Source organism: Athene cunicularia (assembly GCF_003259725.1).
Source record: "Athene cunicularia isolate RWA chromosome 3 unlocalized genomic scaffold, athCun1 chr3_part1, whole genome shotgun sequence".
Lineage (NCBI taxonomy): Eukaryota > Metazoa > Chordata > Aves > Strigiformes > Strigidae > Athene > Athene cunicularia.
In genome coordinates, this window is record NW_020799097.1 from 102,344,382 (window position 1) to 102,371,644 (window position 27,263).

Consider the following 27,263-nt stretch of genomic DNA (forward strand, 5'->3'; position numbering starts at 1 on the left):
AGCTGGTCTAAAAGCTGCGTTATTGCCACACAATAGGTTCCCCTTTGAACTGTAATTTTTAACCTTGCTACAATATAGGGACAGATAAAACTGAGGATATGGCTCTGCCTCTATGGAGAAAATGGAAACATATGGAATAACCTCTTGAAAAAATAATTATATGAACACTGCATCTGAAATAAAAAGTAATTTTATTTTGGAATAATTACTCCAGTGGAAATATTTCACACGGGCACCTAGTCTGAGCAAGATCGCAGTATAATAAACTTGGAATAATATTTTCTATCACAGACACATGTTAGTAAGTAGTCTCACAGATAGTATTAAAAAGCACATAGTACTGATGGAAGACTACAAGTAGAATTCAACCAGATCAGCTAGCAATAGAAAAAAAAGAAAAAAAAAGTCAGGCATCTACCCATGATTTCCCATATAAAATTATGCAGTTTTACATCCAATTTTCCTTCTTAGAAAAGAAAAAACACAACACATTTTTTATCAGTCCAACTAGCTGTATAAAAAGGAAAATAGCTAAAACACACAATCTTGCACACACAGATTTAATTGTACCACCTGAAGCAAACTAAAAAGACTGATAATAAACCAACAAAAATGAAAACTAGAGAATGTTTTAAAAGTGTTCCTATTTTAAAAGGGCAAGTTGTCGCTTTTCCCCTCCCTGCCCCCTTTTAGCAGTTGCAGTATTATTTACAGAAATCTCTAGGGATAGATTTGAAAAGTTTCTCCCTGAACTACACAGGAATCTTTATGTTGTTTGATATGTTATTGTGAATCTGAGAGAATCCAAAACATTAGCACAGTCAAAGAATCTGTATTTCAACAGAATAACCAACTGATCCTTGAAATCTGATTTTTCATAATGCTGGCACACAAAATTAAAAATAGGAAAATGTAACATTTTTTCTTTGAGTAAAGTGTATTCTGCTGTGCTGCTAATAACCATTACCTAGGAAAGTAAATGAAAATATGATAACCTCATATTTGCCATGTAAAAGCTCATCAGCATCTGCTGAATGCTTCACTACAAAGCGTAACACATATTCAAAAAGTGTCCATACACCTAGACTTTTGTTTTCAAGTAACAGTCCACAGGCTAAACCAAAATGAAGTATTCCTCTGGATCAGTCTGTAGCAACTTTCTTGGGCTACTCAATAGGAGATGCTGACAGGAGCCAGGACTTAATCCCACTCCGGCTCAGCCCAGTACCAGATTTACCCTTCCTTCTATAGGTTCTGGCCCATGACTTACAAATTGTTAAGAATCTTGATCTAGGTGTCGCTGGCTATGGCCCATCAACATCCTTGAGAATATGTACAGATATTCCCCGTTCCGTCCCGTATTGTATGTGACCAGGAATCCAATTTGCTCCCAGGGAAGACCTCAAGACATGGCCCAATCCTAACACTAGGTCTCTCGCAGAAACTGGATGCTGCATGAAAAGCACCATCATCTTCCCACAGTAAAGGACTGAACATGAAGCTGTCATAAGAGAAGCCACTCTATATATTTGCTCTAAGTGGTTTTCGGACCTTACCCTACAAGCGAAAATAAAACTCGGGATCTTTTTCCAGGCACTGTAATTTTTATCATTAATTTTACATGACAATTCACAAAACAACAATGTAATAAAGTCCTTCCAAATGTGAAGGGAAGCAAAATGTGTTATAACTGTTTAACTTAGTCACATTTAAAAACTGTTTGTTAAGGAACATTTCTAGAAGAAAACTCCCCACTAACAGGAGAAGATTTCTAGAGAAGATGCACACTGGCAGATGTGCAGAAGTTCTTGTAAGGAATATGATGCTCCTCTCAAAGCTGCTTAAACTTGATTTTATTTCAGGTCTGCAACTAAATTTTTTTTGTAAATAGATTTAGGCTGTCAATTTCCAGGCATGCTGTGCCATCAGCATGTAGAGACTGCTGTGAAAAACGTGGAGACTGCAGCAGCAAATTTTATTATAAACTGGTAATTGAATTGAACAGGTTTACATTTGAATAGATTTACTGAAGCATGATCTCTGACATGCTGCATGGGACTGAAATCCTTGTCTGTACATAAAGAAACATTTAAAATACAGCAGAATTATTTCAGCTCAGTTTAAGTCCATGCTATTAATCAGTAAATTTATGCCACTTTACACATGAAATAAGTAAGTATATCATCTTTCTTCATTCTGTGCATAAAGGATGTGGTCAAAGCCAAAAATTCATCTCCAGACTTTCCCATAGGTAAAAAAAAACCCACCAGCTATCTCCAAAACTACCTTCCAAGAAGAAAAAAAAAAAAAAATCGATTTCAAGTACAGACCTAAAAGTACACTATGAATAAGTATGGTTTCAAAGTAAAAGTGGCCACTAAAGGAGGAAAGAAAACACCCTAGTAGGTTCTTTTAGGTTGTCCTATTAGGTGGTAGATAAGTAATACCTGAAAAGAAGGTAAGCTAACTCTCCACTACATGAAAAGTCTCACCAATTAAAAATAAGTACAAATATTACTGTGTTCTGACAGAAAAACTCGCACAGTAAGAGTACAAGAACTATGACATGCCCAGGAGGGCCAACAAAGGAAACTTCTTGTCAAAGGAATTAGTTATTTTGTCATTGTAGAACTTTTTGAAAAAACTATGTACTCTTAAGACAGACTATGAAATTCTGATTAAGAAAAATTGTGGGACAGATTTGTATCCATGGACAATGATCATTCATGTAAAAAAATCTGATTCACAATGTGCATTTGAATTGTCTAACTAAATTAGCTCAGTTACCAAAATCGTATGCAGAAACACAGTAAATCTGCGCACAATTTTGGTAACTCAGATAATTACTCATTTGTTGAAGAGTCAATTAATTTCCTCATGCAGTCCCAGAAGCTGCACACAGACCAGATTTTTAAATATGTATGGTAGTGGATGTGTAATGATGCCCTCAAAATTTAAAAGAAAGGTCTAAACCAATTCACCTGGATGTACTCTTGGCAGCACTGCTTCATTTCCAAACAAGTTGCTCACTATATCTGTATATTAGGTTACTAGTGATACGGGCTCTTAACTTATTAAAAAAAAGATGTTAAGAACAGTCCCTTTCAAAAGGTGCCATACTCAGACATTCTTTTCTTTCTACAGTTCACCTAAGCATCACAATTTAACCTTTAAGTAACTATTCCTAGTGGTCAGTTATATGAGGATTTTGGCAAGTAAAGAACCCTCCTATCACCACTGGAAGAGAGGGTCAAATGCTGCCATTCTCACTGAGGCAAAATCCCCACTGAATCTGACAGGAGTTTTGCTCAAGTAAGACTAAGGACAGCAGGATTTGGCTCACAGGATCATAGCATCTGCCAAAGCAGTTGCACAGAACAAGGTTTATTCTTAGTAAGTATAATCCAATAAGAATATGTCTGTAGGTGTGTGATAGGCCTAATTTGTCCATCATCTCTCCACTGGTCTCTGTTGTTCTTGGATTTTACCCTGATAGCTGTGTACTTAAACCTGTTTTAAATTACCATCAAACGATCTGCAAAAATCAGCCATCTATTAAAGCTGACTGTTTAAGCACTGGCAAAGCAAAATTGCATGGGACTATTTTTAAAGTGGTTGCTTAACACAAATTACTCTCCATTGGAGACAATGTTTAGAAAACATTACATTGATTTTATTTTAAAAGGTTATCTAGCTCAGAAGTCCATGACATCTTCTGCTATTCTTTCCTGGTGGTAACTGCACTACAATAATAACGTATACATGCACATTAAAACCTATTTTTGCATACACATTAGCAGCAATACAAGTGCATAGCAGGCAACCAAGATTTAACGAATTCCCTCTTTCTGTAACAGACGAATCAGGTTCCAGGTGAGATAGTACTGTTTCTTGGAAACATCTGCTATTTACCTGTTATTCAGTATCTTCAAAATGTAACTGATTAATTAAAACACTCAAGATATACTTACAGTGAGGGGCATGGGTACTCACATGCTTTAAAAAAAAAAGAAAAAAAGAAAAAAAAGAAAGAAAAAAAAAAGGTGGATTCTCCTCTTCTGTATGCCATTATTTGCTCCAGTGTAGTTAAAGTAGCTTCAATAGACGTACTCAATATTTATACTTGTTTAACTGAAAAGTAACACTTAAATTTGTCCTGATGATATGAAGACTGAGTAAAAATAGGGAAAAGAAGGCACAGTGTGTGTTTCTGCCAGAAAGTGGATAAGGAACGGAGGAAAGAAATCTTGATGTTAAAGCATCAAGGAAAATGAGGGGATATTTTCACATGATTATTCTATTAATTATCTACTGAAGGAGTCTGAATGCTGGGGTACATCTTGCTGTACTACACATAGTTAGAAATACTCCAGAGAAGATGAACTTTGTGTAGATACACTGTGATTCCATAGCTTACAAACAGACTGTCAGGAAGAGCCAAGTATACATGAAAATTGCCTCTACAATAACTGATTAGAACACTCACCAATCTCTTTTCTTTCCTGATTGCCCTAAAATTGTTGCATGCACTTGCAGAGACATACATATTGACTTGATCAGTCTTACCTTCTTTCAGCATACCAACTTTTAGACACTTCATGAAGCGGCAGGCTTGGCAGGACTTGCGTCTGCGCTTTGTGATTTCACATTCATTCGTTGCAGGGCAGCTGTATTCTATGTTACCTGTAATAGAAAGTACCAGAAAAGATAGGTATTCAGAATCACTGACTAATCAACATAATGGATATATGAAGGACTCACACAATTGCAATGGTGTTTAATTTTGGAATATATCAAGAGTAAACAGTGCTACAGAAAGGAAACACTTTTCAAGTAAAAATGAAAAGCCAAGTTAAAGGATGAGCTCTTTGACTTTTTTTTTTTAAATCTAGACAGGTATATAAAAAAACCCCAACCCACAATTAATGTGAGTCTGTGTCTGGCTCCACACATGGTCCCTGTATTCATGTGTCTGTACCAAGCCACACGCTCAGGCTCCTCCTAACCTGAACACTCTTCATTTCCTTTTTTTCACCAGTTTCATCAGTCCCTCTTTGTCCAGAATAGGACAAGGAGACTGTCATACTTCATTGGACAACCAATTGACACAGATACTACTGAGCTTCACCCTTTTCATTCCATAACAGCAGGCAAAGTGTATCAGGCAAGGCTCGCCAGCATTGCTAACACCACATCTAGCATGCTCTACAGCTACTGGGTCAGATCTCTCAGCCAGGACATCTCCCCTTCTCTCTATACTTTAGACAGAGTTCTTGTACTGACAAGCATCAGAAATAGGATCATTCCTACCAAGTTGTCAGAGTAACAAACACTGTGGGAGATGCTTGTCCCTACTTCTCCCAACTGTCCTTACGGCTTAGAACAAGCTAAATCCTTCAGTGAGAGTCCTCCTGGGCAAAAAGTGTCTCCTTTTGTTGTTGTTGTTGTTGTTGCTGCTTAGTACACATTATTTATTCTCAAAAATAAGAAAAAAAAAAAAAAAAGGCTGAAAATTAATGGGTAAAGTATACGAGAAATTTTCTTTATATTTTTAAAATCACATCTTTGGGTGTAAGTCCAAATGGGAGAACATCTGCTCTCTTCTGCCCTAGTACCACTGCACTTTTTACAAAACAGCTTAGCTCAGCTTATTCATCTGCCCAGCCATGCATCCTATTGCCCATGACTACATTTAGTATGACAGACTTTGCAGCAGTCAGAAGTTTCACCAGGAAACTGACTCTTAAATAAAGTATCTTCCCCATCAGCCTGTCACATCTTGCTTTAAAGGTATTTCTTTATTTTCTAACCCTTTCCCCCTGTGATAAAGTGCATTAGTATCTTAATGAAAATGCATTCTGTTTATTGCCCTCTTGGGAAGGAAGAGGTCATCGCACCAAATGCATAAATTGTCATCAGAGACAGTCCGAGCATAATTGCAATTTTGCTGCTCCATGTTTGCTGCACTCAGGGTCCGTCAAAGTCCCCTGAAACATGCACAGGTTCTAATAATTAGCATAGAGTCTGCCTGGGACCACAGCATTGATGAAATATTTCAGAGTTAATCACACTTTGTAAACACTGATTTATATTGACTACCTTTCTCCAGACTGATGTCTCCTCATTAAATATCGCATTAGTGGATTGCAGGATTGCACAAAGACTCAAATGCTCAGCAACTGCTAATTCAACAGGAAGTAATACTTAAACTACTTAAATCTACTGAAAATTGGTTAAGTATTTATGATAAAGGAGGTCTGCATGGTGAAATGTATGTTCTGTCAATACTGCCATCACACTTTTCTCAGGCCTTTGTGGGCCTTCTTCCTCCTGAACATTGCTGCATGACTGACTTAGCAATGCTGGTGAGTAGAACAGATCTTGGGATGCACGAACGCTAATGGTTCTTGTTGAAATCAAACTTCAGTTCAGTCCTCTTCCCCTTCCTTGGCTCCTGAGAGGAAAGTTACTTAAGAAACTTAAGTATACGATGGGTAGGAAAATCAGGCCAATAGGTCCTGCAAAACTTCTTTCCAATACATGTTAGCGAAGTTAGAAAATAACACTTCTGGAAGGATACATAGGAAAGAATGGTAAGGGCATGCTTAAAAAAAGATTCACATTATCCTCTCACACTCTAACAAGGCATTCTTAGTGAGGCACAACCACTACACAGGGACATCTTCAAAGCCTTTCACAAACTGTACCTAATTAACTTAATCATATTATAGTAATAAATGTATTACAATTCCTATTTTTTAAAAAAAAGCAACAGGGAATCAGAAATGCTTTGCGCAAGAGATCAAAGATATCTTTGCACAAGGTCAGAAATGATCAAAAATAAGATTGAGACTACAATACAGAACTTCAAGCAGCAAAGCTCTGTACTGAGGCCAAGTGGAGCACTCCCACTATAGGCAGAGCCCTTGTGCAAAGGCACAGATGACAAAGGTACAGACGTCCACACCAAAAAGCAGCCTTCAAACCCAGAAAAATATAGGAAAGATTGCTTATTTCCCTAAATAGACGCTTTTAATCCATACCCTGACATTTCAGTTTTGCGCAAAATACTATGAAACATAGTAAGGGTCTGTAGCATACAGCACATTATGCAACATATTTTTCCTGCAAATTCTTTCCACCTAAAGGACTCTAAAATGAGCTATTAGCCTACGCACTTCGATTCTAGTACTTTAGCTTAGAGAGGGAATCTTCTCCTATCAATTTAGGCTGCTTTACTTTAAAGAATTGTATTTTCCAGCAGATGTTCATTCTTAAATTTTGATGTTAGAAAATAAACTTGGAAGACTTGCAAAGAGTTCCTCCAGTGAACTCAGTACTGAGTTACAGTAACTGGATTTATTGGTGCAGCAAAGATCCACATCTTATCAATGGCTATAGCTGGTTACCCTAAAGTGTTTCAACATTTTAGAATATGGCTAGACCAAAGTAAGAGTTCAAGGAAACGAGTATTTTTGTCACCACTTCACATATGAATGCAGTATTTTATCAAATACCTCCATGGATAGACTTCATTTCTGTCAGGGAGCTTCCCTAAAAAAACCCAAACTTCATTGCAATGCATATGTACCTGGATATATATCACACTCAAAATGCGTTTTACCTAGCACTCAAAGTATTAGTGAATATATTTTTAGTAAAAACCAAAATTTACTGCACATTGCAGGTAATTAGAGCTCTCATAATTTCTTATTTACTTCTACACACTAGAGAAAGAAACAGAAATGATTTTAAGAGTTTGGGAATCTGTACAATTTCACAGGTACACTGCATCCATTCAGGGTGCTGAGATCTGCATTTTATTTCAGTGAGAAAGATGCAGAAGGAAGCTCTACCATTTACTTGTCTACTGCATGATGCCAGGGTCTGAAACTGAGCATCTAGTGAGAACAGAAGTTGAGTTTGCCCACTCCTGCCAACAGCTGGAGAGGTAGTTGTGTTATACAGTGAACAAAATCAACATGGCAGCTCTGAGTCTTTGAACTGGGCTGACAAGAATGATCGAGCAATTTATAATATCTCCTGGCTGGTTTTCAGAAAGGACTGGGCTCTGATTACTTATTTCAGAGTCTTTCGTACAATTAGTTTGCAGGCAATATAATTTTCTCACTTACTCCTTAATAGAATCATGCAGCTAGCTGGCTGATAGAATAACAGCTTATATGTAAAACTCCTGCCTGAAGTGCCAGGGGATAATTTGTATATTCCTTTCAGTAGCGTAATGGACTTTTACAGTTTGGCAGTTAAAGGGCTGAGTAATGTAAATTAGTATGACGTTTGAAAATAAAAATATATGTCAAATCTTCACTCCCCAAACACATTGCCTTGTGCTATAATAACACAAGGGGATTTATGTCAGCCAGAGTCCCTTTTCTCTCCTCATGCACTGAGGAACATTTATTTAAAAACAGTTTATTTTTTCTACTAATGTGTTAAATTTTATTATCTCAGCCAAAAGATGAGAAAATACTTCTAACACAGTGTGCCTATCAAGAGCAACTGACCCACGAAATATCTGATCTTGAGATAAAAGGCTAAAACTTAGGGTACATATTCAGCTCTCTTGATACACAGCTCAAGGAAAAGTGGGCCAAGATACCATTTTTTTTCATCTCACAGATGAGGTTTGGAGGTTACCTGAATGAGATGTGGAGTCATAATGCAGTTTTAATGGTAGAGGGACTTGATGGTTTTACAAGCCAGGCAATCGACTGGACTTAGCCAAGATTCTTGAGACCATTTTGGCCATTTCTTGCACAGAATTGACAGCAACACTCAAGATTAACAGAAGAGGAGGAGTGAGAACCGTGACAAAGAAGAGGCCACTGAAAGCCTTATCCCAAATGAAGTTATTGGCATCAACAGTTACAACTTTAGAACCTCACACATATCAAGAGCGCGAAGCTGACTCTAGATACTGGCTCCAGTCTGTGGGACAGGCTGAAACAAGGGAGTCACTTCCACAAATACAAACATGAACAGAAGCTGCAGACAGCGATTCTTAGCAGAAGCTTTATTTCCCCTTTCACACCGCGACATTTTATATTGCAACACTAAAGATGTAAAGGACTGCTATGAGCTATAGGATCACACTCAGAAAAATCTTTGGACAAATAAAAGACACAAGAAAGACTGAGACACAGGGTGAAAATGTGTTTGGAAAGAGTAGCCATGAGCCACTTACAAAAGCAGGATGAATGCTGAAGATAGCAGTATTGAAACTTTTACTGTGTGGCAATGTAGGTCCAGAAGACCAAAAAAAAAGAAAAGAAGCATTAAACCAACAGAGAGGAATTAATTATTCCTTCAATGTAATAATTTTATGCTATAATTAGTTCATGAAATTGCATTTCAGTACCTCTTTATTTATATTCAATAATGCCCCATTTTTCTCCCAAACCTTCTCTTTGAGCTTCTGTAATCTACTACCTTTTTCCAAAAACTTGTATTTAAAAAGCAAGTGTTATTATTCTTAATAGAGGCTACTGCATCATTGGATTTAAGTCTTTCTGCAGTAAAGTTTACCCCAAGTACCACCTTCATGCTCTGTTTTCCTGGGTGACAGACCCAAAGGAATAAACCTGCTTGTCTGTGGACTGGCATGCATGAAAACTCTGGAAAATGAAAGGTAGCTAGGAGTACAGCCACGGGTCTTCTGGAAATTCATAAAAGAGAAATCCTGAAAAGAGAGACAGGAGAATCTATGCCAACACAGAGTGAATTATGGTATGTTAGGTCACACCTTGATATGTAATTCAGCCACAACAGAAAAGAATAGTTCCTGAGAAACTGAGAAGTAGATGCTGTTGGAAATAGAGTAACAGGCTAACTTATGAAAAGAAGGATAGAGAAAAAGTCCCAGATGGACTTAAAAATGTATTTGATGTTTATAGGTCTTAGCAAAGCTGAACTGAGGAAAGTAAAAATATTTTCTCTCAGGTTAAAGTTTCAGTTCTTGCTCTGTTCCCTACTTTGCAGTCAGAACTAAACCGAATTTAAGTATGAGTAAATATTGTCACAAGTAAAAGTACTCTTATCAGTAAGTTTTCAGAAATGGGGTCAGGTTGGAATGAGGTTGGATTTGAACCTAACTGAATCTAGTTTTGGCTAACAAATCCTTAGATGGATTCACCTGATACTGTAGATAGCTCTATGAACTATAGATCTATGAATTCTGCTACATGTCACCTGGAGCTGTTTAAGACTAAAGTTGACTGTATTCACAACTTTTCATCTGGGTGACTTCAGAAACAATACTGCACATACAAAGTTACAGAACATTTAAAACATTGGTTCCTAAATATAACAAATATTGTTTCAAGATGATAGGATCATGTATGAAGGATTATGCTTATGTCTCCATTGCTTGTGTTGCCTTTTCTGTCACTCTGTCTTAGAAACTCAGGAAAAGCAGCTGGTTTTTAAATAACTCTACAGTGTAAGAAGGGTATTTGACAGAGGAACACAGCCAGCTTAAAAGTACATTTTAAACGAAATCACTCGAGTTGCTCAAAAAAGGCCAGTGTACTATGTTACTGAACTGTAATATACTTAGAACTTCTGAAATGTACTTTTTATTTCTAGAAAGCAACATGAATAGAGATTTAAAACAAAAATGTGAAAGTGATGCTGGCTGGTCTGATTGCATGACATTTTTGCATCAGCCTCTAACTTAAGGTAGATGGATTTCCAGCATCATAAAACCACCATAATTTTCAATATGAGGCTGATATTGGGGAGTGTTTAATGACACCTGTAAGGGCCCAGTTACCTTTGATTCCCACTGGAGCCAATTTCTTTATCTTCAACGGAAATGAAGTATATTAAGGTCATCTTAGGAGAGAACCAACGCTTTGAAGACACAAATAGAACTGATCCCCTGCTGCCTAGGAGTCACTGAAGAGTTGTTCAAGTCAGAAAGACTGAACCATCTATATTATATTTTGTCCCTACTGGTATTTTATCTAAGTTGTTTTTGACACATCCTACCAAGGTAGCATGAAAAATTGTCATTGTTTGTTTGTAAGAAAACAGTCTGTGAAGTTGCAAACCAAATGACTTTTGCAACAGTAAAAAAAAAAATCATTTAAAAAGTTACAGAAACATTAAAATAAATCACTATCTAGCTGAGACTACATGTCTCTAGTTTCAAACTAGACAGACCTTCATAAGAGGGCTAGAAGCTTTCAGAGATGTTTATAACAAATAGAGATCCAGACGTAATTAAAATAGAATTAATGCATACCACTGTACCAGTACTATTTGTAAACCACATCTCTTTCTATTTCTGATAGGTTTGAAATAGCCATGCACAAATCAGGATGGTCATTCTTGTTCCCTAATAATTAAAATGCAGCATATAATTTACAAGTCTGTAAAAAAAGCACAAACAGTAAAAAAGATAGAACCATCTGTATAATTTTAAATTTCTCTCTGGTTCTTAGATTTCAGCATGTTTATATTTCATTCTCTCATCTTGTTTGGCTGCCATAGTTACACAATGACATTATGACAGGATTAAAAGACATGTTGGAAGGAATTAAAAATATTTGCTCACTAGTTTGGCCCACAGGCACAGAGAAATCAGGGCAAAAGGGAAGATATCTATCATTGCTTCCTTAAAATGTTCTTTGAAAGAAATGCTGAGGCACAGACTTTCACTTATATAAGGAAGGTGAATGATTTAATCAGGTAATGATGGATTCAGGTGACATTTAGTGTTAGGTTCACTGGAAGACTGCCATCTTTGCAACAGAGCCAAGGTCCACAGACTATTGCACCAAGATGCAAGCCTCCATCCTATCTTTCTATAAAAAAACTATAATCTTAACTATCAGTAAATACGCTGAAAAGCCCTAAAATCTTTCTTAATTTGCTTTCATTTCCCCCACAAAAATGATGTGGAGGCAGATTTGAGAGACAAATTAACCTCTAGAAGCCACTTAGGTCAAATGTAACTTTGAATCAAACTTTATGTTGCCTATTTTAAATGTCATCTTACTATCTGACTTTACTTAGTTAATTCTAACTTTTAATCAGTTCTTACCTAATTTAAAAAAATATATGTATTTACTGTAAGGTGTTTGTACATTTACAGATCAAATTGGCTCAGTAATGGGTAAACACTCTAAAGAGGGCTGAAAAACCCGAACACTAAAGGGATTAAAACCAACTTTGAGTAACCAAAAAGGTGAATCAAGTACAAAGCAGTTTAATCTAGCTCCTAGTTTTGGCAGGCTTTTAAGACCATAGGAATTACACTACTGCAGAACTGTAGAGCTGAAGGCTCTTAGGTGATCGGCATAAAATGAGATGGCAGTCTTGATCTAGTTCACATAATGACCAAAAGGAAAACAGTATTCCCAGAATGGAATTTTCATTTGTGTTAGGACAAATGGTCAAGCAACAGCTCTCAGGGACAAAGCTCTTAAATGACACAGTGAGGGTATGATTGTAAGTCTTCTGACTACCTATCGCTTTACTCACCCTGCATACAAACAGAAGATTGCTGTCTCAATACTGTTCATCCAACAGTTTTTCCATAAAAATAAACATATAAACAAAAAAACAATAAAAAACTCACCAAAGCCCAAGAACTACAAGGCCTATTGAATACAAAATATTTTAGCTTTTGTGAGAAAAATTCAAACACTGTCCAAGGAAATAATAAGTAAGCTCTGACACCTGACACTTTTGCAACAAGACTTACCAGGAAGGCAACATATCAATACCTAGGCTTTTCACACTGCCTTTTCATGCAAGTTTAAAGAGTCCAAAGATAACTGTCCTGAAAATTTGGAAGAAGAAAGGAAGAAATTTGTCTAGATGCAGGCTATTTTTTTTAGAGATGAAGTCTAAAATAAAACAAAATTGTAAACTGTCATTGAATCTGTACATCCTATCATCCTTCTACTGAAAGCAAGAATAGCATTTGAATCCACTTGCAGAAATGTTTAAGTTACAGACACTGAGTAATTACATATTATTAATGCAAAATGTGTACTTACTAGTCTTTATGATAACTGAGCAAATAAAAATGATGAGAAATGTATTTACACTAAATATTCACTACAAAACATCTAGTAAGTACAAGACCTCTGTGCTGAACACAAGACTTTGCACCCAGCTGACAAATGAAAATTCTTTTTTCTCTCTTTCTTTTAATGAAAGCTTGGCGTTTTCAACATAATACAGTGCACAGCAAAAACTATAGAGAGACCCTAAAAAATCAATGGACCTGTAACTATTTTTAGACATTGCTATTTTCTACTATCCCTGATACTAAGCCAATTTTGGGGAGATTTGGCTGTGTATGTGTTTCTGTAAGACATTTGCAATCAGCCACCATGTAAATTATTCCAGAAGCAAATGGAGAGCTGCAGCTGAGTGAGTACTAGGCTGAGCAGACAGAACATCCAGTTCTCCCATCCCTTATATGTCACAACAGGGGGTATAACGTCATTCGATTCTACTATGACCTAATACACTGATTTTATATATTGAGCTTTTTTTTTGGTGGGTTTTGGTTTGGGTTTTTTTTTAGCCAGGTAATTTCTTCTGATTTTTTCTAATATTCTTTACTTTCATCATAATCCATGCATTCTTTACCACAGCTCCAAATGTATTTCTGTGCTATGATAAAATATACATTCATGAGACAAAATTACTGCTTTTTACAATTCAAGACAGGGTTCATTTAATTTCTTTACTTTTAGGAAAACTATTGCAAGAGGCAGGAAGAAGAGGAGAAATACATCAGCCAGGACCAGACTTTTTTAGACTAAATTGCTGCCATCTGAAAGGGAATGATAATCTCCATTACCCTTAAGAACAGGTGTATACTCTACATTAGGGCAAAATTCACCTCGTGTAAGGGGCTACAAGGTATCCTGTGATGCACTTCATTTCTGTCTTACGTAAGATGTTGGTGAAATACAGATACTGTGGCTGGATCTCCAAACAGCTGCCTGTGGCTTTCACCTACTGAGATTCCAAAAGACTCTGTCAAAATGGAAATAATGGAAAGACTCTCATTGACTTAGTGGAAAGGACATCACCTGACGTGAACACAAGATGTGCTTCATAATCTAACTTTACCAGCTCAGCCTTGTTTTCACTGGTCAGAGCATTTTTGTCCATGACTTCAATAGAAGTGGCACTTAGGTTCTACAAGTCTTAGCTAATTTAGTAACTGATGAATGATAAATAAGAAAGGTTTGGGAATTCAAACATTCTTTTTCACTGAATCTATAATTAAGTACTAATCACAATTAAATTATTATCATTTAAAATAAGCAATTCTTTAAGCCATGACATGTTACCCTTACATATGCACAGTTACAATATCTGACTCTTCAGGTAATCTGGTTTACTATGCTGTATTTATAAACTTCTTGGGTATTTGCTGTTTTCCCGATTTCTTATTTGCAGTTATGTAGTAATAAACTTATTTTAAAAACAAGAAGAGAAAGAATGTGATATGAATCCAGAAATTAAATGGTAAAGGGAAGAATGACCTCTAGGAATATTGGGACTAAATTCTATAATTCAGAACAAAAAAAAAAACCGCAGGGAAATTATTCTTCATGCAAGCTTTAAGGTAGAATTTGCCCATTTAAAACATGAAAAGTACATTTTTCTTATATACTTCTTGTCACCTACCACAATCCATGGTTTGATTCACCAAAATAAGTAGCTTCCATTATTTTGGACGGTATTTGAAAACTCTTAGTCGTTGTCTAAGTTTAGTCAGCACCATTACTGAAGATGCTGCCATGACATTATGATGGCAACATACTTCCTATTCTTAGCTTCTTCATTATTGCTTTTCCATTCAATGTTTGGTTTTGCCTTGCTGCATTTTTTTTTTTTTTGTCTACACAGCACTGTCACCTGCTGATGCAGCTAGTGCTCTAACCATACTGAGACTTTTTGCACAGCTGCCAGTTCTAACTTGAGCTGCGTGGCCAAGTCCAGGTTGCTAATCTGGAGAATGACGTCCCTGTCTTGTGCTTCCATGCCCAGAAACTTGCTGTCTCTGGTGCAGTGTAAAATTGCAGGCTACCCACTGCTGCCAGAAGTCAGTTAACATTTCTGTGGTATTTTTTATGCTCAAAATACAACCTAAATAATTGTGCATCGATTCAGTTCTGTAGGGCAGCTATTACATAGCAATTAAACACCATTTATAAAAACAGAGTTGCTAGTTGAAGTTGGTGCTTGAAGTTTAGCAACCACAAAATACAAACTGATTCAGTGGAAACAATTCTTGAGCTTTTCTGAAAATGTTCTTGAAGGTCAAGTGAAATCACCTACCTCTTTTTTCACTTTTTCCAAAATAAAGACTTGAAATAAGTTTCTGCATATGCACTCATTTTACATATAAACCAAGGCCACTAAGAATCTTCATAGGTGTTTGTTTATTGGTTGCAAACTTTGTAACACTTGGCTTCATTGGAACAACTGAAGTCTAATGTTTCTTTTTAGTGGCTATATGACCATCATAAAATGGGTACTTCATGCTGCTAGAGACCCAAGTCGCTCAGTAGTAAAATGGATGAGAGAAGAATTAAATGCCCATTGTCTCAGCAATGGATAATTTAAAATAAGATTTTTTTTCCTTATTAGTTTTACATTAAATATGGAGATACTATATTTAAGAAATCTCAACCAAATGTTTCAAATTTTGGGTTCTGTGAAATTACAAACTGAAACTAACTTTCTGCTCCTTACTGTAACACATTTTTAAAAAGAAAAGTACACCACCAGATTGCATTGTCTTTCCTGAGAATTCTAGGCACTCAACACCTCTAAAAACCAAGCAGGTTTTATTGAGGAGCTTAAATTTGGACTTAGCAACCTAATTTTAGTCTCTGAAGTTTGAATTTAATTTAATGTGACACTATACTCCTGTCCAGGCCAAGCTTGGCCTCATGTTCTTTAAATAAAGCACCCTCAATTTTACTTGAAAGGATGATATCTAAATCAAAGTAGAAGGTTATTTTGTCTCCATTGGTTCCGAAGTGGTCATGTAAATTATCCCATTCATACTAATTCACGCCAAAATATGTGGTGTATTTGTAACAGGTATCAAGAGCAGATTAGTACAAAGTACTGGACAAAGACCAAAAGCTGCCAACTTACTCTCCTTAGAATGTGATTTTACAGATATTTGTTGAACCTGTTTAAGGCCACTGTACACCACATGGGTGAAAGACCAGTTATTAATACACCGATATACACAAAGCACTACACCATTGCATTTTGTTCCCATTTTAAATACACTGGTGCTTTAATAAAAGTTAACTGTTTCTGTAACAATCAAAGTATGGTAGTGGTGTAACTAGGAGCAAAACCCAAGCACCATCTCTGTGTGCTGGCCACAAGGTATGTTCAAAAGGCATCCATTACAACCTTCAAAAAATAATGTTTTCTTTGCAACAATCATTTATGGGAATCCATGAGAAACTCATACAGAAAACAAATCTGAACGTGCACTGGATGGCTCCAGTGTTTTACTATTTTTCATGAGCAAAATAAACATCACAGTGGGCTTAACGTGAGAGACAGAACTCCCAAAGAAGCCCAAAGGGGCTTTGTCATGAGTAACATCTGTAGGATCAAATACTGAAGAATGAAAAGGTACAGTCTTAAGTCCTAACAGGATTTAGTCAAGGATTGTACTATTTCGCTTTGCGCAAAAGAAAGAAAAGAAATTTAAAGAATAACGAACCTTGAATTGTCCTCTTGAAGAAAGCCTTGCAGGCCTCGCAGGAAGCCACTCCATAGTGGTACCCTGACGCAATGTCACCACACACCAAACACAGTCTTTTGGGCATCGAGTTCAGCATATATTCACACTTGGTCTGTGAATCTTCAGCGATGGTACTGGAGCAGTCGTCATATCGTTTCCTGACAGGTCCGTTGCCCCCAAGCCCTGTGGCCGAAGGGTAGAGGGGAGGTGAGTCCAGCCCGTTCTGATGTCCATTCATGGTGGAACTGTAGCTCCCGCTGGCGTCTGAGGAGCCACCAGGGCTGTGGTGGTTGATGCTGTCCGTCAGAGAGGCAGGGCTCGACGGTTCCGTCTTGATGTATGACGAACAGCTAGAATCAATGTGTCGATCTTTGCTTGACATTCTGCAGAGAAGCCTGTAGTGGGGAGAGAGAGAAAGAAGAATCTGTGTATTAAAGACAGTGCTCTTTAAGGCTGCTCTGGAAGGGTTAGGGACTGCACATCATTCATTCATTAGTCAATACCTCTTGTTCTACATGAAGGTAATCAGCATAAGGGCATGACAGAGCTTTGTCAAAGCTCCAGACAGGCAGTAAACAAAAACTTTAAAGTGACCAAATCTGCTTGTTGTCCCCTCCACCTGCCCTCTAGGCTACGTGTCAACTTCAGCATCAACTCTAAATTCCAAACTTGTCATTTAGAAGTCAAAAAATTTTAAAAATCCTATTAGATGACTTGGCTATTAAATGTCTTCCTTTCCCCATTGGTACTTTCTTTCTGTAAACTTCATCATTATCAGGAACAAATATTTCCGAGTTTGATCACATAAATGTTCTACTCTGTAATTAGTATTTGTCAAGACACTTGACTAAAACACATATCCGTTATCTATTGATCTGATCTGAGAACTGAAGAGCAAGTCTCCCACAGTCCTTTTTTTTTTGTCTGTATTAATACTGCTTTATTACAGATACAGCTATATTGTAATAGAGTAGCATATCAACTGGGAACTCTAACAAATAATTAAGGCCGGACTCCATTTTCACAAAATCTAAGTGAAATGATTCATCAGCTCTGGCTGCAATTACTTTCTAGCCATTATCCTCAGACTAACCAGTAATAGCTATGCCATTGTCCCATATATCTGCAGGTCTATAGGATCTGACATTTTATGTGTTCTGTTCTTGGATTAAAAAAAAAATATTAGAGGATATTTTAGACAAATTTTGTCTTTCAGAAGGTGATACTCTGCCTTACTTCTCAGTTGTCACAGTTTCAGAATTAAGCATCTGAAATTATATTTCATTTGACAAATTAATGCTTTCTAAAGGGAAAAAGAAATCTTTGTCTACTCCATCCCCAAGTTTTTTATTCATTTTAAACATATTTTAGAGAGAACAAGGGACAAAAATAATAATTTGAAAGCTCCGAATCAGATATTATCTTCATTTGCTACAGCTGTGATTATGAGACCACAGTAGCAAATGGCCTACCCAGCATATTCCTGACAGTACTCTGAGAAGCTGCCAAAGTACAGATGACAGTTATGAGCCTTTCTCTAGAAACACTATCAGCAGAAAAGCAACTACCCCATAAGGCCACCCACCTGGAGCTATATATTCATGTTTTCAAAGCAAGCGCCTAAATCCAGAAAGTTTGACTGGCTGCACTTTCTGAAGTGATTTTTGCGATCTTGTCTTTTCATCTTTTCATGTTTAAGAAACATTATAATAAAAAAAAAATTTCTACTTCAAGACCTAGAATCAAATTCACCAATCGAAAACAGATAGAAATCAAGAGAGTTTGCTTACTTTCCAATAAGGGTAACCGAAATCAAAGCCTAACCCTTCATTAAACATATCTGCTTAGGATGAGATTTACCCCCAAAATCAGTGCACATGGATCTTATCTAGGACCTCTCAACTGTTGTAATTTTTACTGTAAAATTCTACTGAAAACAAACAACATGTGAATTTGGAAAACAGCCAGACTGATGTGCAGAAATGTCACCCTCCAAACTTAAAATCGGTACTTGTTTGGGGAGGTGGAAGAAGCAAGCTATCTGGTGTCAGCAAATAAACCAAGGAAATGGGAAGGTTAAAGCCGTGAAAATATCTTATTACATTGGACCACCTGCTTGTGTTGTCCTTTCCTCAAGAACTGGAGGGGGGGAAATCCCCTTGCCAGCCTGCAGTAGCGTGTGCCTTTTCTTCTGCATCTGCTGCCTTGTAGCCGTCACTGTTAATGAGTGCTGTAATTAATAGATAGCTCTCTCTTGTCTCTCTACTTGCACTCTGGGCTAAGCACTTTTCTCAAGTCAACGTTTGAAAGAAAGCGGGTCGGCACTGACTTACAGCAGCTCTGCGAATTCCTTTTAATTTAGAGCACTTACACCACCACTCCACTTATTACCTTATAATTACTGGACCGCTCTCACATACATTATGATCTTAGACTAGAGTTAGAAGTTATTAGGGTACTAAAACATGGTGTCTCTCTGTCTCTCTCTCTCCTCTTCCTTTGACACTGAATTTTATACATCTATGATAAAAATATCAATTAACTTTCACATTCTCCCAATTTATTGTTTACATTATTTTTCTACACACTAACACTAAGGTCTTTTATTGCCTAAACAGGTACTTGGTCTTCTTTTCATCTCCCTGCTGCTGTGACTCCACATAAAAAGTCTCAAAATACAGCAGTAGGAGTCACTGCCTACAGTCTGTCATAACCAGCTTGATGGCACGTTCCTGTCTAAGACTCCCACTGCTGATTTTTTTTTTTTTCTAATTTGTGCAATAATGAGCTCGAATGTCACCCTTCCCTTCCCAGAAAAACCATTTGCAATTAATTAGTTGTCCAAATGCATGCTGTTTTAGCCAGTGCAAAAGTGGATACCTCCCACTCCAAGCAGTCAGAACCAAAATATAATCTCAGTTCTAAAAGCATTAAAATCTGATCACCGTTGCTGCTTAGGCTAAAGCCAGTCTGCTGATGCCTCTGAAGTAGCAGTTTCTGGTACGAACCCAGATAGAGCTGCTTTTGGCTACAGCTTAAACAGTACAGACTGGATTGGTGCATGCTGGCAAAGCACAAATGCAGTTAAAACATTAACCATTCCAAAGAAAAGTGAAAACAACAGCACCTGAGTTTGAGAACAAAACCTTTCTCAATCCCCCGAAGGTGAACCAGAGACAAGGCTGGGTACTAGCTGTGGGTGGGCAACAGACACCTAGTGCTTTCACTCTTTCCTTACTGTACCACATCTGAACGAAAGTAATTTGAGAGCCATTTTATATGGATGGCAGGTGGGACCACCATCAAATTATCATGCTGAACGTTTGGAATAATGCCTAAGCTAGATCTCTGTAAAATCCCTCCCTCAGTTCCCTCCTAATTACTACTTAGCTCGTTACACTGAAGAATTCCTAGACACCATTGCATTATAGTCTAAAACTACAGTTGGAGCTTAATTCTCTCTTCCTCTCTGTGTCTGAAATTCTACAGCTCTATTATTCAAGCCTGAAATATTCACAACTATCTATAAATTCAATTGTCAGCCAGTGGGTTTTATTCTAGACCTCACTTCAATCTAAAATTAGAGGCACTAAAATTCACATTAACTCTAAGAGGAATATAGTGAATAAGACTTTATTTCAAAAGAACACCTTTTTGTCAGAAAGAGCTATTTTCAAGATGATGGCTTTATCTGCATTCAAAGAGAATAAGCCCAATTCCACATTGTGCTGTTAATGCAGAATTTTTAGGTCACATTGGATTAATAAAAATCTAAATTTAGTTAAGGTTTATGAATAGAAATAACATGTGTCATATAAAAATGTACAGTATTTATTTTAAAGCCTTGGTGGGGTTGTTTTTTTTTTTTTTCTTGACTAGATTTAAATCAAATAAATGGCAGCTCCATTTGTGGTGGGCTGTTCTCAGGTAAGTTTTCTAACAGCTGGCAGCTCTCAGGTAAACCTTCCTTTCAGTAACTATAGGGAAAGTAACTAATTGGCTCTAGATGTATTTCCATGCCCATATACAAGAGAGGGTACTGCAAGCCTCAAGTAATATTCAACATATAGCACGACTCTTCACATCTCTACTAGATTTACTTCACAACTTCTCCATTTAAGACAGACCTGAAGCCAGTCACTGCTGGCAGAAAGGTACAATGACAGAGCACTTCAATATGCAACTTCTGCTTTAAAATGGTTTTAAACAATAATGAATAAATTGTAATGCTATGTGCTTATGAAAGGTTGAATATATTAAGAATTTATTAATGCAATCACATTCATATTTCCATCTACCTGCCACATTACTAATGATATTGACAGTGCTGACACTGGCTAAATCAGTATCAATATACAAGTGTAGTACAAAAATTAACTGCATCTGATTACAGTACATAGCCTTAAAAAAAGAAAGACTTCCCATTCCAACTGGGAAGCTCTGTATATTCCATCCATACATGCAACTGGTTCAGGAAAGTTACTCTCCCCTCATCTCCCTTATTACAAATACCTAAAGGATGTCAAAACAACATACCAATACTTCATAACCCATGAACACATTTCATGCTTACTTTTCAAGTCGGAAAAAGCTCTGCTTACAGCATCATTCACTACTTCAGAGCTGTGTTGGTGGTTTCAGTGACTCTAATGATTAGTCACGATAATTAAGAGTGAGCACCTTTCTTACAGACCACACAGAAGTCCACTTTTAGCTGCACATGAAGTTTTTCTCTCTTGAAGAAAGAATTACCCTATTTCCATAAATGTCAGAATAGGTTGTTAGCAGTTGACATTTTTAATGACAGCTACTACGTGGGAGCATCAGCAAGGCAGGTGTTATTATGCACACCTAGGTATTTTTTACGCTAACAGTGCAATCCATCTGATTTTCCTCCGACACATTCCTCTAACTCACACGGATGTCAACCAAAAAGGTCTTAACTGGTTATCCTCACACTTTAACTACGAAAACCAATGCATGAAAAAGTCTTGGTCTAGGTGACACAGTAAGTCTATAGCAGAGTCAGGAATGGAAGCCAGCTCCTTCCTTTGGTCACAAAGACCACATTCCCCCTCAAATATCATGCTTACTTTTGGTATTATTTCACAGGTCTATGCCAAAATCAGTAGATAGAAAACTGCAGCGTGTTCCAGTGACTTCCCATACTCTGCTTCTCTGAATATAAGTGGGAAAAAAAATGTTTGCGTGGGAAGAAATGTTTCTTGCACTGACGCCTACAACACCTCAAGACTTTCACTGGGTCCTGTTAAAAAGAGCTGAGTAACAATTTCAGCCAAGCTGCTTTACATTGAGCATTTTTTAGCTTCAGCTAATTGCACTGAAGGAAAGTGGCAAAATGTGAATCACTTAGTAGGAAAATGGGCACCAGCTGCTATTGTCAGAGAATGGAGATGCTGGAGAAAAGGAAAGTGACTGAATGAAGTGTCATGTCAGAAATCAACGGTGCAACGTGTGATTTGAGAAAACATGACTACTTTACAGAGACAGGGTGTCATTATGGCATCACAGTAATACGATGCTTTGACAACTGCTGGGTCTAACATATCATCATTGCATTAAGGTGCACTGGCTTAGTTGGGAGAGGGAAAAGAAGGAATTTCTTCTTTTAATAAGAAATATTATAAGGCCTGCTTGGTTAACCAAGTGGATGAGATCATTAATTACAAAGTATTGCTAATCTTGTCCCATGCACGCACAAACAAAACTGTTATTATGCATTAGGTCTTTATTAATGAACACATGTACAAACACGTAGTAAAGAGTACCCTGTGCAAAAAAGAACAGCTGCGGTGGCTTTGTTTAGTTTTGTTTGTTGGGGTTTTTTTAAACAAATGTTGAATGTTTCATTATTTTTTGTAATTTCTTCTTTCCTTAATGTTTTCTTGAAACCTTCACCACTTCACCTTCATAACGGAAAGCAAAGCAAGCCAATGACTTCTTCCAGAGCAGCTGTCACAGCCACTGGCACCAGAACAGAAGAAGCAATGCTTGAAGCCATCATGTCATTACCAGCAGTGGCCCGAGTTAGCCGATGATTACTGACAGAGAATCCAGCTTCCCAAACAGTTATTATTGCTCTATATGCAATCTACCATGCTCTGCTAAAGCACCTCCTACACACAAGGCAGTGGAAGACTACACTACTGGGTGGCCATTTTAAGATTAACAAAAAAAGACATTATCTGAGGCCCTTCACATTTGCACCTAATTTGAGCAGCTGAACTTAAATTTGTTTTCCATGCTGCTTTTAAGAAGCAAAATTTTCAAGTGGCTGGCTTACAACCACTGCAGCCTCTCCAAAATGAGGGGGAACTATTTTAACCTCCCCTCCTTCCCCTCCAATACATAAATATTAATAATTGCTTCCCTTTCTATTTCAAGTTGATTCCCTGTGCTTCCTGGTTGATACACTTTGTTAACAAGAAGGAAATGATCCTGAGATACCCCAATGTGTTGCAAATTATCACTGTTGACAGCTTCTGCGTTTAAGGATTACATCTGATGCAACAATGCATACAAGTGTCATTTATCTTTAGCTCATTTCCTTGGACCTATTTCAACTGAGGGTGAGCATCTCTTGTTTATAGCTCTAAATACTGTAAGTGAGCAACTGGCAAATCAATAAAACTGTTAAATGCATAATAATACTGTGTAATTACTTACATGATGTTTTGCATAATTAACTGTCTGAGGTGTTCCTTGATATAATGGATACTCAGAGTATGGAATAACCTATAAGCCTATAAAACACACCCTGTTTATATGAACAGAAATTATGTTTAAAACTCTCATTCTAATAATCCAAATCAGGCTTTGGCACTATATGATAGAAAGCCTTCCTTTCCTGCCAAGTCTAAATCAATTCTTATGGCATTACTTCATAACTAACGTGATATTTCACTGATGATGACGACTATTACCCTGATTACTTGGAAGTAATGTAGTAATAGCAAAAATACACTTAGATTAAACAAACTACTGCTATTTAATCAATATTATTGAGACAAACTAAGTGTTTTAATAAGTCTGTATAGATGCACTAATGCTGGTTTAATTAAATGTATCCTTAGACATGCACAAGCTCTGCAGCATAGAGATCCTATGGTTTGACAGACTGTAAGATTACTCTTCTAAATTTAAAAGCTGAAGCACTTATAGCCAACAGAATTTAAGTTTTTTCAGACTGCAGAATTCTTATTCTTTACATCAGGTACTCTTTTGGGAACAATACTCAAAGACCTTGCACCTCTGAGCCAAAACACCAGACACCTGAAGAAGTGCCAGCCCTCAGTGACGGAGTTGTCCAATGCATCCAATATATGTCACTGCAACACACTTAAAAAAACAAACAAACCAACCTCCCCAACTGAAAGGCAAAAAATAAAGCTGATATAAAAATCAGAAAACTGATCTTTATTTTTGCATGTGTGTAAGCAGCAAATATCCTATTAGCTATGTTATGCAATACTACCAGCAGGCCATCACCATAGAAAGTTTCCTGCAAAAAAGACTTGCCTACTATTATGGATTTCATGTATTTCAAGTGGAAAAAGACACTTTTTTGGTATGTTCTGATGATTTCAAATACTTTAAAAAAAGACAAATACTGAAGTGAAGGCAACACAAGAAGTAGACAGCACTTTAAATGAAAATCATTCTGGAATAACTGAAAGTTATACATAGAAGAAATTGTATTTTGTGTACATACTATGGTTCTGATACAACTTAAACCTCAATAAATACTTCATATTCTTAATGTTTAGGTTTCTCTTTTTCTCCTGTGTGTCTAACAATTTTACACAGTTAGAACATGGCTGTTGTTTGAGTTACATCCACACCATCAAAAAAATTCAGACTTACCATCTCTCGTGTACTGTTTTCTAGCCTAATGTTACTTTTTTTTTGTTGCTACAGTAATTAAACTGCCTCAAATGAGTCAGCTCTTCAGTGCCTGGAAAGCTGCACAAACTCACACTAAGACTTCCCATGCCCAAACAGTTTAAACCAAAAGGCTGTGATGTCACTACTAGGTTGACGGCCAAGTTTCATCATATGAAAATCAGTAAACTGGTCAGGAAGAGTAAGATTTTATTACTCTATTTTCAAACTACAGCCTAACACTTTTAGTTTATATTACATGTTGAAAGACAGCAAATCTCTGGTTAAGTTAGGTGTTTTTCTGGGATGGAACGTCATTCTACTTGTGGTTATACTCCAGCGGTATCAGGTGGAGTCCACCTGGCATCTCTAGCCCCCCCAGAGAACATGGTAAAGTGTCAAGGAGTCATCTAATTATTAATTGTGAGTATTCTTTCTATTAAGAGAAATCAACTGAAATAACAAAATAAAATGCTACATTCAGCTACTTCAAGAGAGAAAAATATAAAACTGCAAAAATAAGTAAAGATTTATTCAAGAACATAACAGGCTTTCTAAAGAGGGATTATTTTGAAATGATTACAGCATCAAAAGCAGTTACTTGCAACCACTCAGAAAGCCAGTACTACAGATCACAGACATAGCTGTCATTCATCACTTTCCAAAATGAGAAAGACGACCAAAAAAATGCCTTCAGTCTCAAGAGAGAGTCAAAGTTTGCATCATCAGATTTTTCACGATTTCTAGTAGAGAGTTCCATCTATTGCTGGAAGGCAGAGTGTAGGTGTGTGCACACCATGTACCTGCCTCCCCACCCAGCTCCCTCACTGATTTTCTACAGATTTGTATCAGAAAAATTATAATTTGCCAGCCAAGCTCTGTTAAATTGGAGAAGCGATTAGAAAGAACATACCAGAAATAGTATCAGAGAGTGAGCATCTTAAAAGACTCAGGACTAAAACTTACAAAGCAAGTGATCCTTCTCCCACCCCCTCAATTTAGTTGGCTCCTGAGTGTGTCCTGTCCTCCCAGCCACACGTCACCAGTTTTAAATCCCCCCTACACATACACACACGCAGGCACAAGCAACCAAAAAGCTACTTGGTGAGTTGGAAAATGACGTTCTCCTGCAATCAGTGTTTAAGTGAATGTTTGTCCCAGTGTGTTACACCATGCTGTCAGCTAGCAGCAGGGAGTCGTTGAGTTGTTACTACATTTGATTTGACTGCCAGTAGGAAGCTTTATTTCTACTAACTGTTAGTTGCCAGCTCTAAGGATCTTCTCTTACTTTGAGAGGGTTGTTCTGGTTGGTGTTTTTTTTTTGTTTTTTTTTTTTTTAGATATAGTCCATTATTTTTCTCTTTCACTCTGAGGACTTTTAGTATATGGCAGAAGCATCTCTGTGCCTCCATGCATCACAGCAGTCTCTTCACTTACACTTGCTGCCTTAAACACAAAAAAGTAACTGTATCGAGGCAACTCTAAGTCAATCCTGACACACATCAGAAAAGTGATTTTTATATCTGGGCACCTGAATGAGAGGTGCAAAGGTGAGTATTTACATAAGCAAACTGAAGCAGGGGAATTGTATTCTGATCTTTTCTGAAAAATGTGGGATAAGAGGCTGAAGGAATAGGTATGGAGAGATAACCTGAGTGGATTTTCCTTCCAAGGAAAGCATTCGCTATCCAGATCTTTTCATGCCTCCCAAACAAGAGTTTTCGTAGGGCTTTTTGTTTGCATGTTTATTATTCATTTATATCCTGAAAGGTTTCTCCTCTGTCAAACAAGATCCTATAACTTTAACAGTTGTTTACAATGCTTTCTCTTCCTACACAATAATGATGATTTTGATAATTAGGATCTAATTATAATGGATCTGACAACAACTTCCAACAACGAAAAGCATCTTTAGAAAAATGAAAGCATATGCATGAATAGTGCAGGGAGGTGGGGTGGGGGAGAGAAATACATTCCTATGAGACAGCCTGAGAACTCAGGCTGAATGGAAAAGTAATTAACACTAAAGAGCTAAAACTGTAATTAAAGAAAATTTCATTAAAGGGAGGCAGGTGATTCCACTTTCCTAAATATGACAAGGTGCTGTATAAAAATAAAATAGCAGCCAGTTTCACTGAGTGGAGCAGGAAAGCCATGTCTTTAACCAGATCAAATTCTCGAAATTGGCTGTCAAGACGGGATTGTTGTGATTTATACCCGTCTATCAAGCGCATGAAAGAGAGAGACAGGAGAGGAAAAGAGGCAAGCTGCTGTCGCTTCCATTCGCAAAGCACCTTTAATTTCCATGGCACCATCTGTTACCAAATCTAATTCACATTCCCTCCTAATCTGGTTTAGTTCTGTAATACTAATTCTTCCACTACTCTTACGAACATCACTCTCAAGAAAAAGCTTTGGTTCTGGGTTGGTAAAAAATTGAATATTATACAGTTAAGGTTCTGGTGTCTTAAGTGAAGCATGCTGCCTATTAAAATGCACTCCTGGTAAAAGGATTTGTTTCCAGTCAATGCAGACATACAGAATTGCTCACGTTTGAAAAAAAGTCATAGGGGGAGGGGGGGGGGGG

General features: G+C 37.2%; 1 protein-coding gene across 7 annotated transcripts in view; it reads right to left on the reverse strand.

The window, feature by feature from the left end:
* Nucleotides 1–27,263, reverse strand: part of ESRRG (estrogen related receptor gamma) — a 350,096-nt gene that overhangs the window by 112,668 nt on the left and 210,165 nt on the right. For 5 of the 7 annotated variants that reach the window (XM_026844374.1, XM_026844373.1, XM_026844372.1 and 2 more), the window contains exons 2-3: nucleotides 16,754–17,169; nucleotides 4,567–4,683 (exon numbers count right to left, since the gene is read on the reverse strand). In XM_026844374.1, the coding sequence (XP_026700175.1) occupies nucleotides 4,567–4,683; nucleotides 16,754–17,156 (520 nt within the window). In that variant the 5' untranslated portion in view covers nucleotides 17,157–17,169. Of the gene's footprint in view, nucleotides 1–4,566; nucleotides 4,684–16,753; nucleotides 17,170–18,669; nucleotides 18,677–20,737; nucleotides 20,742–22,283; nucleotides 22,295–23,084; nucleotides 23,092–27,263 lie in introns of those variants that run through there. The other 2 variants (XM_026844376.1, XM_026844377.1) reach the window with 2 other exon arrangements.